At 37.0% G+C, this 16,868-nt stretch overlaps 2 protein-coding genes and 1 non-coding gene across 4 annotated transcripts in view; 2 read left to right on the forward strand and 1 right to left on the reverse strand.

Annotated features, from left to right (window-relative positions):
- Positions 1-16,868, forward strand: part of Usp14 (ubiquitin specific peptidase 14) — a 45,845-nt gene that overhangs the window by 20,102 nt on the left and 8,875 nt on the right. For both annotated transcript variants that reach the window (XM_076837271.2, XM_076837270.2), the window contains 7 exons: positions 6,150-6,280; positions 7,388-7,468; positions 7,896-7,981; positions 8,999-9,113; positions 11,243-11,308; positions 11,453-11,545; positions 12,863-12,991. In XM_076837271.2, coding sequence (XP_076693386.1) covers positions 6,150-6,280; positions 7,388-7,468; positions 7,896-7,981; positions 8,999-9,113; positions 11,243-11,308; positions 11,453-11,545; positions 12,863-12,991 — 701 coding nt within the window. The remainder of the gene's footprint in view (positions 1-6,149; positions 6,281-7,387; positions 7,469-7,895; positions 7,982-8,998; positions 9,114-11,242; positions 11,309-11,452; positions 11,546-12,862; positions 12,992-16,868) is intronic.
- Positions 8,038-8,144, forward strand: LOC143383040 (U6 spliceosomal RNA). Its single transcript, XR_013089090.1, has one exon. It is a non-coding gene; the product is annotated as a U6 spliceosomal RNA (small nuclear RNA).
- Positions 13,729-16,257, reverse strand: Rab5b (RAB5B, member RAS oncogene family). Its single transcript, XM_077105637.1, has one exon. The coding sequence runs from the start codon at positions 16,127-16,129 to the stop codon at positions 15,482-15,484; it is 648 nt and encodes a 215-aa protein (XP_076961752.1). The 5' UTR covers positions 16,130-16,257; the 3' UTR covers positions 13,729-15,481.

Raw genomic sequence — 16,868 nt, forward strand, 5'->3', positions numbered from 1 at the left:
TTTAGGTCTTTAGGGAATAGACCGAGAAGGGGAATAGCTGGGTCAAATGGTGGTTCCATTCCCAGGTTTCCAAGAAATCTCCATACTGCTTTCCAAATTGGCTGCACCAATTTGCAGTCCCACCAGCAATGTACAAGTGTACCCTTTTCCCCACATCCTCGCCAGCACTTGTTGTTGTTTGACTTCCTAATGGCTGCCAGTCTTACTGGAGTGAGATGGTATCTTAGGGTGGTTTTGATTTGCATTTCTCTGACTGCTAGAGATGGTGAGCATTTTTTCATGTACTTGTTGATTGATTGTATGTCCTCCTCTGAGAAGTGTCTGTTCAGGTCCTTGGCCCATTTGTTGATTGGGTTATTTGTTATCTTATTGTCTAATTTTTTGAGTTCTTTGTATACTCTGGATATTAGGGCTCTGTCACTTTGCTGAATTCATTTATTAGCTCTAGTAGTTTCTTTGTAGACCCTTTTGGGTCTGCTAGGTATAGAATCATGTCATCTGCAAATAGTGATAATTTGAGTTCTTCTTTTCCTATTTTTATGCCTTTAATTTCTTTCGTCTGTCTAATTGCTCTGGCCAGTGTTTCGAGAACTATGTTGAACAGAAGTGGTGAGAGAGGGCATCCCTGTCTTGTTCCAGATTTTAGAGAGAATGCCTTCAATTTTTCTCCATTTAGAATGATGCTGGCCTGAGGCTTAGCATAGATAGCTTTTACAATGTTGAGGTATGTTCCTGTTATCCCTAGTTTTTCTAGAGTTTTGAACATAAAGGGATGCTGTGCTTTGTCGAATGCTTTTTCTGCATCTATCGAGATGATCATATGGTTCTTATTTTTAAGCCTATTGATGTGGTGAATAACATTTATTGATTTCCACATATTGAACCAGCCTTGCATCCCAGGGATGAATCCTACCTGATCATGGTGCACAATTTTTTTGATATGTTTTTGTATCTGATTCGCCAGAATTTTATTGAGGATTTTTGTATTTAGGTTCATTAGAGATATTGGTCTGTAGTTTTCTTTCTTTGAAGTGTCTTTGTCTGGTTTAGGAATCAGGGTGATGTTGGCCTCGTAGAATGAATTTGGAAGTTCTCCCTCTTTTTCTATTTCCTGAAATAGCTTGAAAAGTATTGGTATTAGTTCCTCTTTAAAGGTTTTGTAAAACTCTGCTGTAAACCCATCCGGTCCTGGGCTTTTCTTAGTTGGTAGTCTGTTGATGGTCTTCTATTTCCTCAATTGATATTGGTCTGTTTAGGTTGTCTATATCCTCCTGCCTCAATCTGGGCAGATCATATGACTTAAGAAATTTATCGATGCCTTCACTATCTTCTATTTTATTGGAGTATAAGGATTCAAAATAATTTCTGATAATCTTCTGCATTTCTGAAGCGTCTGTTGTGATATTGCCTTTTTCATCCCGTATGCTAGTAATTTGAGTTCTCTCTCTTCTTCTCTTCGTTAGCATGGCTAAGGGTCTGTCGATTTTATTTATTTTTTCAAAGAACCAACTTTTAGTTTTGTCAATTTTTTCAATTGTTTCTTTTGCTTCGATTTCATTAATTTCAGCTCTGATTTTAATTATTTCTTGCCTTCTACTTCTTTTGCTGTTGTTTTGCTCTTCTTTTTCTAGGATTTTGAGATGAAGTATTAGATCATTTATTTGTTGGTTTTTTCTTTTTTAAAGGAATGAACTCCAAGCAATGAATTTTCCTCTTAGAACTGGTTTCAATGTGTCCCATAGATTCCGATATGTTGTGTCTGTGTTTTCATTTATCTCTAAGAATTTTTTAATTTCCTCCTTGATGTCTTCTGTAACCCATTGATCATTCAGTAACCTATTGTTCATTCTCCAAGTGATGCATGATCTTTCCTTACTTCTTTTATCGTTGATTTTCAGTTTCATTCCATTATGATCAGAGAAGATGCATGGTATTATCTCTACTTCTTTATATTGTCTAAGAGTTGCCCTGTGACATAATATATGATCTATTTTTGAGAAGGATCCATGTGCTGCTGAGAAAAAAGTGTAACTGCTTGATGTTGGGTGGTGTATTCTATATATGTCAATTAAGTCTAGGTTATTAATTGTGTTATTGAGTTCTATAGTTTCCTTATTCAACTTTTGTTTGGAAGATCTGTCCAGTGGTGAGAGAGTTGTGTTGAAGTCTCCCATGATTGTTATATGGTGGTCTATTAGACTCTTGAACTTGAGAAGAGTTTGTTTGATAAACATAGCTGCACCATTGTTTGGGGCATATATATTTATGATTGTTATGTCTTGTTGGTGTATGGTTCCCTTGAGCAGTATGTAGTGTCCCTCTTTATCCCTTTTGATTAACTTTGGCTTGAAATCTATTTTATTTGATATGAGTATGGACACTCCTGCTTGTTTCCGAAGTCCATATGAGTGATATGATTTTTCCCAACCTTTCACCTTCAGTCTATGTATGTCCTTTCCTATCAAATGCGTCTCCTGAAGGCGGCATATTGTTGGGTCTTGTTTTGTGATCCATTCTACTAGCCTGTGTCTCTTAATTGGTGAGTTTAAGCCATTAACATTTAGGGTTATTATTGAGATATGGGTTATTCTTCCAGCCATATTTATGTTACTAAACATGGTTTGTTTTCCTCTTTGATTATTTTTCCCCCCTTAACTGTACTACCTCCCGCTGTTGGTTTTCATTGATATTATCCATTTCCTCTTCCTGTAATATTTTGCTGAGGATGTTTTGAAGAGATGATTTTCTAGCTGCAAATTCTTTTAACTTTTGTTTATTGTGGAAGGTTTTAATTTCATCTTCCATTCTGAAGCTTAATTTCGCTGGATACACAATTCTTGGTTGGAACCCATTTTCTTTCAGTGTTTGAAATATGTTATTCCAGGATCTTCTAGCTTTCAGAGTCTGTGTTGAAAGATCAGCTGTTATCCTGATTGGTTTACCCCTAAATGTAATCTGCTTCCTTTCTCTTGTAGCTTTTAAAATTCTCTCCTTATTGTGTATATTGGGCATCTTCATTATAATGTGTCTAGGTGTGGATCTCTTATGTTTTTGCACATTCGGCATCCTGTAGGCTTCTAGGATTTGGGATTCTGTCTCATTCTTCAAGTCTGGGAAGTTTTCTCGTATTATTTCATTGAATAGATTGCTCATTCCTTTGGTTTGGACCTCTATACCTTCCTGTATCCCAATGACTCTTAAGTTTGGTCTCTTTATGTTATCCCATATTTCTTGGATGTTCTGCTCATGGTTTCTTAAGAGTCTCGCTGTGCTGTCTATGTTCTTTTCAAGTTGAAATACTTTGTCTTCATTGTCTGATGTTCTATCTTCTAAGTGTTCTACTCTGCTGATATTATTCTCAATTGAGTTTTTAAGTTGCTTTATTGCTTCCTGCATTTCTAGGATTTCTGTTTGTTTTTTATAACCTCTATCTCCCTGTATAATTGATCTTTTGCTTCTTGGATTTGTTTATGTAATTCATTGTCGAAGTGATCTTTCATTGTCTGATTTTGCTGTCTAATGTCTTCCTTGAGACTCCAGATCATCTGAAGCATGTATATCCTGAATTCTTTATCTGACATTCCATCTGCTGCAACTATTACCTCTTCTAAAGTTGAGTTGACCTGCATTGCTTGTGGTCCTTTCTTTCCTTGTCTTTTCATACTGCTCGAGTTTCTTTCTGCTTTGTGAAACTGTTGTGTTATTGAATTTTCTCCCTATATATTTATATTGCTCTTGTATAGTTGAAAAGTCTCCCTTGCAGGGGCGGGCGGCGGCTGTGCTCCTCCTCCAATTGGGGTGATCTGTCTACCATGCTGAAGGGCCGCTGGGTCTGTTCTGCCGGTCGGTCGCAGGTCTGCCTACCTTGCAGGCGCGGGCGGCGGCTCTGCTCTGCCCTTACTGCAATTGGGGTGACGTGTTACCACGCCAGCGGGTCGCTGGTCCTGTCCCGGGCGCGGGTGGCGGCTCTGCTCTGCCCCTCCTCCAATTGGCGTGACGTGTCTACCCTGCCGGCGGGCTGTTGGGCCAGTTCTGGTCGGTCGCAGGTCTGCCTACCTTGCGGGCGCGGGCGGCAGCTCTGCTCTGCCCCTACTCCAATTGGGGTGACGTGACTACCACGCCAGCGGGTCACTGGGCCTGTTCCGGGCGCAGGCTCCCGCTCTGCTCTGCCCCGCCCCTACTCCAATTGGGGTGACGTGACTACCATGCCGGCAGGCCGCTGACCTGTTCTGTCGGTCGCAGGTCTTCTACCTTGCGGGCGCGCCCATTAATTTTTAGTACTATAAACAGTAGGTTTTTTTTGCATCATTTTGAGTTAAATTTTAACCTGAACTTACTTCTATATTTGTTTTATTTCTCAAGTTTTCAGTGACAAAGTTGATCATTTATATCTAGTTCATTTGATTTTTTTTCTTTTTGTGTATTTAATAAGAGTAATTCAGAATTTCAGCAACTTGTCCTGCATCATATAGTAGGTTTATAGTATTGGTGGGTGAAAGTACTATTTTTTACATTTTTGCTTGTGTGTGTGTGTGTGTGTGTGAGAGAGGGAGAGTGTGTGTGTTTGATAGAGCATCCTGGGTTCAATCCGCACTATCACTGAGCTCCCAGACCCCCTGTCTTTTTAAAATTAGGGTCTTGCTAAGTTGCCAAGGTTGGCCTTGAACTTGAAGTTTTTCTACCTTCCAAATATTTTTGCTTTTTGCCTTTAAAATTTTTATTTTGAAATTTAAATTTACAGAATTTAAGTATATATGAATTTTCCAGTTACTTTTTGTCGCATCTATTTAGTTTATCGTTTCTCTGTACTGCTTGCAGTTTTCTTCTGACTCATTTTAGAATAAGGTACCAGACATCATGTCTTTTATTCTTGAATGTTAATTATTTCCTAAGAATAAGGATGCTATTTATAACTGTAAGATAGTGTCCATTTTCAGAATCTGGGAGTTTAACACTTTACTGTTCGATGTTTAAAAATACAGACTTCATTCATTGCCACAGTCCCACTATTTTTCATTACAGTGTTTTTATCAGCTTTAGGATCACACATTGCATTTAGTTACTGTTGTCATTTACTGCCATACACCTTGAATGTGCCAGTCTCATCTGGCCTTGGAAGTTTTGTTGTCATGTCTTATTAGTCTTTCAATCTTTATTGTGTTTTTTTCTTTCTTTCTTTCTTTCTTTCTTTTTTTTTTTTTTTTGGTAGTCCTGGGAATTGAACCACCCAGGGACATTTTTGCACTGAACTGTACCCTCTTGCCCTTTTTATTTTGAAACAGGTTTACTAAGTGGCTGAGGCTGGCCTTCAACTTACGATGCTGCCTTAGCCTCCTGGCTGGGTAATCCCAGCATGCCTATCTTCTTAATATTTTAATTTAATATTTTTTAAACATCCAGTTTAGTTTTTTTATTCAAGAACAATTTATTGAGCCTCTGCAATAATGACAGATGAATGACATTTTACATCTTAGATGTTAATAAAACAATACAAGATAAAATTGGTCTGAGTTTTGCAATACATGAAGAAAAGGTGAGGTGTGATAGCTATGAAGTCAGCAGAGGAAAGGTATTCTGAATTAGCATAACTAATTTCAAGACTGAGGTTTAAGGCTGGTAGGCAAGGATTAGTGGGGAAAGGTTTTGAAGAAGGCAAAGTAGTTTTGGTTCTTTGCTGTTTGATGGAGTAAAGAAATATGTAAGGATTCATATTTCAATATTCAAGAGTTCATTAGATAGGAACCAACTGTGTGATTAAAGGAAGGTAATTTGAAAGTGGTGATCTCATGGCCTGATAATGGCAGAATGGCAGAACAGTGATGATATGCTTGTTTGATTCTTAGACAGAGGTTATGTGTTCTCTGTATTGAGTTAATACACCCTGCTTTGTTTGGGGAAGACAAAGGCTGGCAAGGAGAAAGAGCATCAGGGCTCAGAAGTTGTTAATAGCTAGTGATTGCATAAAAAGACATCTGGTGAATTCTTCAAGATTTAAAAATGAGTATCTTAGTAGTAGTACAACAATTATGAAAGAATAGATATACTTAAATATAGTTGAGCAGGGTTTTTTAAATTTAAGAATTAAGAATTTATAGTAGCATGTATTAAATATGTTATTATTCTAAGGCAATATTTGCTTTGTTTTTAAGCCCTTAGAGATTTGTTTGATTCCATGGATAAAACTTCTTCTAGTATTCCACCTATTATTCTACTGCAGTTTTTGCACATGGCTTTCCCACAGTTTGCGGAGAAGGGTGAACAAGGACAATATCTTCAACAGGTAATTAGGGCAAAATTTTTTTCATTAAATGTAAACTTAGGTTTCCTATATTTATTACTTAATATATTTGGAAATACAAATATTAGTCTTCTCTTTTTTTATAAAGGTTTTTTTTTTTAAAGATGGACACAATATCTTTATTTTATTTATTTATGTATGTATGTATGTATGTATGGTGCTGCGCATCGAACCCAGTACCTCACAGGTGCGAGGCAAGTGCTCTACCGTTGAACTATAACCCCAGCCCCTCAGTCTGCTCTTATTCATAACAAAATATTCTCTTGCCTAGAGTTGGGTAGTAGCCTGTCAGTTCTCACCTTGCTTGTGCTTTTGCTCCTGGCGGTGTTTTTCCATATAGCACCCAGTCCTTATAAACTTGTAAATAGGACTGGGGATTTAGGTCACTGGCAGAGCACGTGCATAGCATAGGTAAGGCCCTGAGTTCTGTCCCCAGCACAAACTCAAAAAGAATAGATTCCTGTTGGGTCCTTGTTTAGTACCTGGTAATGATTTTTCTACCATAGTCCTAAATCACACTAGCCTCCTGCTGCCTCTCTGAGCTTATCAGTACTACTCCTTTCCTTGCTTACCCTCTCTCCAGCCTCATGACTTCATTGGCCTTCTTTAAACCTTTTTCTTCCAGTAGTGTCTTATTTTCTTGTTCCCTTTGCTGACAGATATGTGTGTGCCTGGCCCCCTCAGGTCTCACACCTGGACTGTTTTAACATTCTAACGTCCTTCCCTTCCCACAGTCACTTTCTGCTCCCATACTGCTTTTTTTTTTTTTTTCCTCATAGACCTTGTTTCTACCTGAATTATATTTTGTGTATCTGTGATTGCCACTGGGACTACTACTTCTTTTTCTTCTTCTTCACTATGTATTTTAGATATCTATAACAGTAGCACAAGTACGAGCAAGTAGGAGCTCAATAAATATTTGCTGAATGAATAACCATTCTGGAACTTTTTTTTTTTTTTTTTTTTAAGATCTTATCAAATTTTTAAGAAATCACTTTTCCCCTTTGGAAATAGTAATTATTTTGGAAGGATTTATTGACCAACCACTGTCACTGCTTGGATTACTGTGTTGTTTCTTTAAAATTACAGGATGCTAATGAATGTTGGATACAAATGATGCGAGTATTACAACAAAAATTGGAAGCCATAGATGATGATTCTGTTAAAGAGGTACTTAATGCATTTGTGATTATAGACTTTCATTATATCATTCACTGTTGGTTTTTATTTTATCCCCCAAAAAGATTAAAAATAAATTTATCTTAATAAGTAGATATGCATTTGAATTCTTTTAGATGGTCAACCTGTGGTTGGAGTTTGATAGATTGAATCTGATATTTAATTTAGTGCATTATTTATTAAGCTTAATTTATTAATATTGTTGTAATGTTAATATTGTATTATATTGTAATCTTAATTTTAATATTGTATCTGTAATCTTTTGGTTATATTTGTGAATCAGAAGGAGTTTACAAAATGGGACTACATTTTAAAAAATCTTAAATATGTATTGCTAAACTGGATTGTTTAAAAGGAAAAATACATTAATATCTATACAAAGTAAAACTGGAATTTTAATTTCATTTTAATTTTGCAGTCAGATTCTTCATCTGCATCAGCAGTGACACCTTCTAAAAAGAAAAGTTTAATTGATCAATTCTTCGGTGTTGAATTTGAAACAACGTATCCTTATGAGCCAAGATTTGTATAGATTATAACTTAAGAAAAAGTAAATTGGTATGTTTGCTTGGATAGCATATAAACTAAAATTGGAACCATACAGAGACAATTAGCATAGCCCCTACACAAGAATAACATGCAAATTTGTGAAGTGTTCCATATTTTCTTTGAAGTATTTTAATTTATTAATAGTCCATAGTTACTATCTTATGAAAATATATTTTGCTACAAAAATAAAAAGGTAAATTGACATAAATAGCATAGTTGGTTGATTGGTATGTTGGATAGCATAGAAAAAAATTCTTCAGAGGTTTTTTTTTTTCCTTTTTAAATAAATTTTAAAATATATATATTTATTTTTATGTGGTGTTGAGGATCAAACTGAGTGCCTCACACATGATAGGCAAGTACTCTACCACTGAGCTACAGCTACAGCCCCCTTCAGAGGTTTTAATGCCTAAAAAATACAATGGAAATAAGAAATTTATAAAACATATATATATTGGAGTGACCTTGAAGTTTAGATAAATGTATTTACTGTAATAATAGGACTTTTCCCTAAGAGCATCTTGAACATCTTTACTAGAATCTCCATCATTATCTCATAGAGAATTTTTAATGTATGAAATGAAGTGTTTTAATTACATTATATAAACAAGATGGATCCAGTTTATAAACATGAATTCAAGAAAGGATTATTTTCTAGTTTATGGGTAGAAACTTAGAAAAGATTTGTTTATTTTTGGGTTATTAAGGCCATTTTAAGATCATAGTAAACACCAACATATTTGTTGATTTTATTGCAATTTATATTTAATATAATCATTGCTTATAAAGTCATTGGTAGGCTTATGAACACTTGAAGTATAGTGAAGTGAAACTATTGGGAGACCAATACCTTTTAAATGATTAATTTAATCAGTGAATGATTATTAATTTAATAGCATTAGGATAATTTAGTATATTTAAGATTAAAACAAATCGAATACCTTTTGGCATTCCTTATCTTATTTTGTAAAGCATGAAATGTACAGAATCTGACGAAGAAGAAGTTACCAAAGGAAAGGAAAATCAACTTCAGCTTAGCTGTTTTATCAATCAGGAAGTCAAGTATCTTTTTACAGGACTTAAATTGGTAAGGACAGTCAAGGTCAATTCTCATTCTTTACAGATTCTGTATTTGTAAAAATACCTGCTTGCTAAAATTTATTTGTAACCCCAAAGACAATACTCATTGTGCTTAATAATGACTTGCAGACACACTGCAGAACAGCACAAATTTTCATTTGCCTGACACATTCAGTCCCAGCCAAGGTCTAACAAGGAGATATTCTGCCTTCATTTTTCAATTTGCATACTATATGCAAGTCTCCTTTTTTTTAAATAATAATTTTTGTTTTTTTTTTTTTTGGTGATTTCAATGTCTAATATGATCTCTAAGCATAGTGCTGAAGTGCTGTCTGTGTCTTAAATGTGGGATGGCTGTGATGTACTTGAGAAAATACATATATTAGAGGAGTATCATTTGCATGTGAGTTATGTTGCTGTTGGCTAAAAGTTTTATTGAATTGACACTATATATGAAATAAGGTGTCTTTAAACACAGTTGCACATAAAACAAGGTTATGTATTGATTGATTGATGGAAAGATTGTGACCAGAGGCTTGCAGGAACCTAACTGTTTTTGCTAGGGACAGTGGTTTGGTATTTACTAATTTAGTGCTTATGGTGACAGTGTAAACATGAGCACTGTGAATAACAAGAATCAACGGTAAATTCAGAAATCAAATCTCAGGATTTCATTTCACAGGCAAAAGCACTGTTGACATGGTTGCTTAAATCATGACATACAAGTTCAGGGCATCAAATAATGAAATACAAGTGTTAATTGGAGAGTTCAGAATGTAATGCTTGGACAGGGACTCTTCAGGGTGACATTTTCTTCATAATTTTGTAAAATTATACAAAAGTACACTTGGAAGTTCTATAGGAAGGCTTTTTTGGTGTTAATAGGTTAGCTTGATTGATGATCGTCATCACACCAGCAATACTATCTTGAAAAACATGTATTCTTGAGGTGTATTTATTTTCTTTATAATTTTTAAGGTTTTTGTCATTAAAGTGATAATTTTTAAAAATCAAACTTAAAAAATTAATACATATATCATGCTTAAGTATAAGCTGTTTTTTAAAAATATTTATTTAATTTTTTTAGTTATAGTTAGACACAATACCTTTATTCCATTCATTTATTTTTATGTGGTGCTGAGGATCAAATCCAGGGCCCTGTGCATGCTAGGTGAGTGCTCTACCACTGAGCCACAATCCCAGCCCCAAGTATAAGTTGTTTTTAATTCAGATTTCTTTTTTTAGTAGTGCTAAATTTTACTACAAATTATTGAGGCTAAGTTTTTAATTTATAACATTGGAAGTAATAGCTGATCCTTATTGAATATATAGTATATGCCAAGAAGTTTCCCAGGTTTTCTGTGTGTACTAACTTGTATACTTCTAACAGCAGCACTATAATGTGTTTCATTATTACCTTTAACAAGTGATAACCCAGAGGGGATTAATATCTTGCCTAAAGTTACATAGGCTGTCAAAAGTGGAAAGGTGATTGTGCTAGTTGAGATATGCGTAGTGGCTAAAACTTCCTCACATCCTTTAGATTAACAGAGATTTCTGTGTTATTCTCAGATTCAAAAATACACGATTGATGTTGGAAGGTTTTGTATATAAAGCATAAAGAACAAGGGTTCCTACATTCTCTTAATTTTTCTGAGTTTTTTGATAATAATAGAGGAATGACAGAAGACTTTGTTATATAAAATAGAATATTCTCTGAACCTGAGCAATATTTGGATCATAAGTTAAAAACTTGAAACATTTTATATTTAGGAATTCTCAACAGTATAAATTATTTGAAGCCTTAAAAAACAATATCTAAATGTCTTCTTTCACATTGTTTTTCTAATGATGTAAGTTCATTGACATACTATGTTGTCTATTAAGTAATGCTATTTTTTATTTAAAAATTTTTTTTAGTTGTAGACAGACACAACATCTTCATTTTATTTATTTATTTGTATGCGGTGCTGAGGATTGAACCCAGTGCCTCACACATGCTAAGCAAGCACTCTACCATGGAACCACAACCCCAGCCCCCTAGTGCTGTTTTTTAAAAAAGAATTAAAGGTGTGATTCTATGTTGCAGATAGAAGTCATTTTAAAACTTTTTTTTTTTTTTTTTTTTTTTTATAGCGACTTCAGGAAGAAATCACCAAACAGTCTCCAACATTGCAAAGAAATGCTTTATATATCAAATCTGTAAGTCGTACATTTCCTTTTGAAATTGAATTTCATTTTATTGAGAGGTTTCCAGTTTTACCCAATCTTTGTTTCTACCACCAAAGAATTAAAAACTTGTATGATATTCATCTATATAAAGGATTTCTATTTTTTTCTCCTCAGTCCAAGATCAGCCGGCTACCTGCTTACTTAACTATTCAGATGGTTCGATTTTTTTATAAAGAGAAGGAATCTGTGAATGCCAAAGTTCTTAAGGTTAGTAGTGAACTTTAGTTTTGCTATAAAACAAAATTCTTTGAAGGTAACTCATAACTTATAATAGGCTTATTTTTTTCTTTAGGGATAGGTGAGCTTTTTTTTGGAATATTTAGGGGAGTTATTAACATTAGATATGTGGTTCTAAACAAAAAATGTGTATTGGAATTATCTTTTGTCCTTTTTATTTTTTTTATTTATTTTTAAATTTTTTTGGTCCCAGGGGCTCTCAACCATTGAGCCATATCCCCAGCCCTTTTTCTTTTTCTTTTGAGACAGGGTCTTACTAAGTTGGTGAGGCTGGCCTTAAATTTGCAATCCTCTGGCCTCAGCCTCCCAAACTGCTGGAATTACAGGCGAGTGCCATGGTGCTCAGTCCCTGTCTTTTTTTATTCTTAATTATATAAATAACTGGCTTCTCCCTCTAGCCCCAAACATCTAATTTAAATTTTGGGTGAAACCTGGGGACTTATATTTGTCGAAAGAGTCACAGATAATTCTGATGGATCTCCTGTATTCCCCAGAAACACTGCCTTAGATCAGATCTTTCTTTCACTTCTTAGGTACCAATTCAATAGGTTTGGGATGGGAGTGAGAAAGGAGACCGTAAAGCACACTGCATTATGTTTTAGGTAGTTCCTTTCCTCCAGGTAAAAGGAAAGCCAAATCACTAGTGCTGAAAGAATATTTAAATGATAATCTCATGCTTTTGGAGTCAGCCTTATGATTTCGCTGTGTTGAACTGTGGCTCTGCTACAAGTCCACAGAATTCCTGCTCCTTCTGAGAGATATATAATTCTAGCCTTTTGAGCTGAAAACATAGTACATTTTCTTCTTAGCCTTAGTGTTATAAGAGGTTAAATATAGGTTAAGTATCTGGTGTTTATGTCAATATATTTTAATGTAAGTCATTGAACTAACTATATTAGTATTGTTTCTAGGTAAAATTGTTTTCAAATTTAAAGAAAGCTGTGATTTAACTCCAGTGTTGGGGATCCATTATTTTCCCAGCAACTAGTCTAATAATTAAATGTGAATTGCTGCTTCTGTCATGAATTTTGGTACCTCTTCTGTGGTCAATTTCATAAGCTAGCATGTCATGATAAGACATACTTAGAAAGTTTTACCTTAAAGTTAGAAACCGATGGAGAATAAGTTCTAAGAGGTCTTATTCAACTGCAGAGTGTTCTGTATGATTTTACAGATTTCATTTGTAGCTTTATTGAAATTATGAAAACATGACTTTGTTCTTTTAAATATTATATTTTCAATCTATTTATGTCTTTATTTTTTTTTGTTGTTGTTGTTGGTATATAGGATGTTAAATTTCCTCTTATGTTGGATGTATATGAACTGTGTACACCAGAACTTCAAGAGAAAATGATCTCTTTTCGATCAAAATTCAAGGATCTAGAAGATAAAAAAGTGAATCAACAGCCAAATACAGTAGGTTCTTATTGCTGAATTTCTTTTTCTTTCTTTTTTTTTTTTTTTCTTTTCCTTTTTTACTTATATTAAATACATCGGTAAATCAGCAGTCACATTCTGTTACCACGATTGTTATGTTGGGAGAAGAAGAAAGGGAAAGAAAGACAAATGCTTTCTTTGAAGGAGGGGAAAAAAAGAGAGAGACCCTCCTCCCTAAAATGAACAAAATAAAACAAAACAAAAAAAAACTGATCAGAAGGAAAGAAAATGAAGAGCTCGGAAATAAAAAACTAAGAGGCCCAAGCCCAATAGAGCTCAAAGGAGGGCAGAAGAGCTGGTAGGAGCAGAAGAAGGCAGACAGGCCCAGAAGCTAAGGCCAATACTGTTCCTAAGGGGGTGAAGGAGGAGAGAAGCCTGGGGAAATGGTTTCCCAGCCCCAAGGCAATGAAACATCTTCACTCCTATTCCATGAGGAAAAGCATACAAAAAATTTCATTCTAAGAGACTTGGGGAGCCATTCTAGTTCTTCCACTTGTAAAAAGGATGCACTGGGTACTTGTAGGGAGTGGGGAGGCTAATGGTTTCTGGGAAGGAAAGGGAAATGTATGTTGTTTCAGGGCCTTGGGAACTAAGGCTGCCCCTGGAAAAGGAAGGGAATTGAGGCCTAAGTGGAAGAATCTAAGCAGGGTCCTACAGATTCTCAGCTTCCTGGTTTCTCAGCTGGCCTGAGACACTCGTGGCTTTTCCTGTCCCCCCCCCCCCAAATTTCTCCAAAACTCTAGGCCAGAACAAGAAAGAACTTAGAGTTCTCCCTTGCCTTGATGGCTTCCCACAGACATCTGAAACACCTGATGAGGGATGTGAAGAGACATTAGAGTTTAGAATAGACCAAGGTCCTCTGATGATGTGAGACAGCTGTGAGGCACATTCAGTGCTAGTCACTTCCTGTCCGTAGGAACAGGTGGTATGATATGAAGGGACTACAACCAGGCCTCTGTGGTACTAGCCCCTAGTGGTATGTGGATTAAACTATTGGTTGGGGAGGGTAGGTATGGGGATAAGGATGGAGGAACTAAACTCAAGATACTAACAAAGGAGAAAAGGAACAGATCCTGATGGGAGGCAGGGGATAGAACAGACTGTATAGTGAGAATAAAGATTATACCTATTTACAAGTAAGTAGAAAAGACATGGTAATGGATAGCAAATTGAATGTGAACCCTGGGAAAGGATATAAAACTACTCCCTTTTTCCTGACCTCTCTTACTCCTCTACTTTGGCCTATGCTACTCTGAGGCCACTCCCCAATTGCTCAGTTAATTCTCCAGGAAAGGCAAACCTATACTCACGAACTAGGTTGGCAAGAATATAGGTTAAGAATCAAGAGTTGGAGGAAGCCAGCAGTGGAGACTGGGCTTGAGTAGCTGCCACTGGTTCTGTTCTCTAAAGCCCCTCCCCAAACCTCATATACTTCAGATTCCATTTACTTAAAAAGGAGGGAGGGCAGGTAAATCAATCAAAACTCCCATAAAACAAGTATCCCGACTGAACTACCATCAATTAAAGTGCAAACTGCAGGGGGATATGGTGGCTAGGGCTGAGGCCATCTAAAGGCCAGAGGAATGGGGGAAAATGTATATGTATAAATCAGAGGATAGGTGTCAGAAACTCCTCCAATTAGATCACAGCAGAGCCAAAGATGCAGGCAACCAGTGAAGATTCTTTGGAGGACTCTAGGGTCCAGTCCCCACTCTAGAGGAGAAGCTACCTAATAGGCTGGGTGTGAGGAAACTGGGCCTTGGAAGAGTTCCAAAGCCACATCACCTCCACTTTGTCCAATTAGCTAACAATATGACTCCCACGTGGTGCCTGAGAGCTTGCCTCTCTATTCTCAACTCTATCTAGGAACACCCTCCACAGGGCCAACTAATGTATGCTGCAATGTTTTCAAACACGAGAAACTCCAACCATAAAAACAAAAAGGAAATGTTTCCTTACTCCCTCTTGCTCTGAGCTTTTATTCTTCCCCAGGGCCATTAATATGACTAAACTAGAAATCTCCCTCCAGTTCATGGATTCACTACCTTCTCCATCCTGGGGAGAGGAAGAAAAGAGGATCAAAAACAGGGACTGATCAAAAGTGGAAGGGAGAAGGAGACAAAAACGTTTTCTGCAAATATGGGAAAGAACAAGGGGGAGGAGGAGGAAAGATAAGATCACTGTCTTGCACCTATAATACAAAGTGAAGAAAGTTTGTTTTGGAAGTTAAGTCCTGGGGAGATTTGACCCCTAAACCCCAGAGTAGGGGGTAGGAGGCCAGTGGCAACAGCTGCCTGGTGTTGGTTGCTGAAGCGTTAAAAAGTGCCATGACGGAGCTGTCAGGAGGCAGCCCTTGGGAGCCAGGGCTCACTGTGCTGTTACCATAGGGGCTGTGTGCTGAGGGGTGGGGATGGAGGTTATTTCTTAGCTCTCGTGCTAGCTCCATACTCGTTTGCTGCTAGCCACCCCTCAGTTGCTACAACACTGGCTCTTGTTCTGCTGGGAAGGCTCATGGAGATCCACACCCCGACTTCGGCCTGCTGTACCTCCCAGATTCTGGGGTTCGCTCTTTGGCAACTTCTTAGCTATTGCCAGGAAGAGATCATTCACATTCATAGCTGTCTTGGCTGAAGTCTCCATAAACAATAAGCTGTTGTCATCTGCATATGCTTGGGCCTCTTCATACTCCACCATGCGCTTGTTAGCCAGGTCTGCTTTGTTCCCTGCCAGGGCAATAACGATGCTAGGACTGGCCTGCCGCTGTAGCTCCTTTACCCATGTCTTCGCCCTGGCAAAGGTTTCCTGATTAGTAATATCATAAACCACAATTGCAGCTTGGGCACCCCTGTAGTACATGGGAGCTAAGCTGTGGTATCGCTCCTGCCCAGCTGTGTCCCAGATCTCAAACTTGACAGTTGTGTCATCTAGACAAACGGACTGGGTGAGGAACGCCGCTACAATAGTACTCTCCTGGTACTCATGGAACTGTCCTTTGACAAAACGTAACACCAGGCTAGATTTCCCCACTGCAGATTCCCCCAGCAGGACCAATTTGAACTGGCATATTTTGCTGGTTTGAGGCTGCCCATTGGGCCTGGCCGTGCTTCTGCTAGTCATGGCCAGATTATCAGAATGGGAAAGGGCAGAGGGAGGGGGATGCCACAAAGCGGCAGAGGGGGGAGGGGGAAAGGGGAGGGGACTTCCAGGCTTCAACAGTCCTGGGGCTCCGTCTCCCCGGGCCCGAGCCTGTGTCTTTTTTTTTTTTTTTTTTTAAAGAGAGAGAGAGAATTTTAATATTTTTTTTTTTTAGTTTTTGGCGGACACAACATTTGTTTCTATATGGTGCTGAGGATCGAACCCGGGCTGCACGCATGCCAGGCGAGCGCACCACCGCTTGAGCCACATCCCCAGCCCTATTGCTGAATTTCTAATGTTATTATTTTAATCTTAAATCATTGCTCAGCAGTTATTATTTGGACTATTAACCTATAATAAAAATGGAATGAACCTACTTTTCACTTATGACATATATACATTCTCCATGTAGTGGTGTAAGCTTTGAAGTTTTTTAAAGATATATTTTAGTTACACATGGACACAATATCTGTATTTTGTTCATGCACCCCAGCCCTTCTTTGAAGTTTTAAGTGTAAAATTAACACTGGCATAAGAAACAGGAACCCTACCTCTGGTAAACCAGTCCTTTGGGGTAGAATAAGCTTTTTCCTTTATAAGGTGCACCTTCTTTCCTTTTATATTTATCTCCTCATGGCACTTCACATAAAATTTTACTTAGAATTTTTGGTATAATTATTTTCCATATAAGATAAAGAAATATCCTTTTTTTCTTTTTTTT

The sequence above is a fragment of the Callospermophilus lateralis genome, chromosome 17 (assembly GCF_048772815.1).
Source record: "Callospermophilus lateralis isolate mCalLat2 chromosome 17, mCalLat2.hap1, whole genome shotgun sequence".
Taxonomy (NCBI): Eukaryota; Metazoa; Chordata; class Mammalia; order Rodentia; family Sciuridae; genus Callospermophilus; species Callospermophilus lateralis.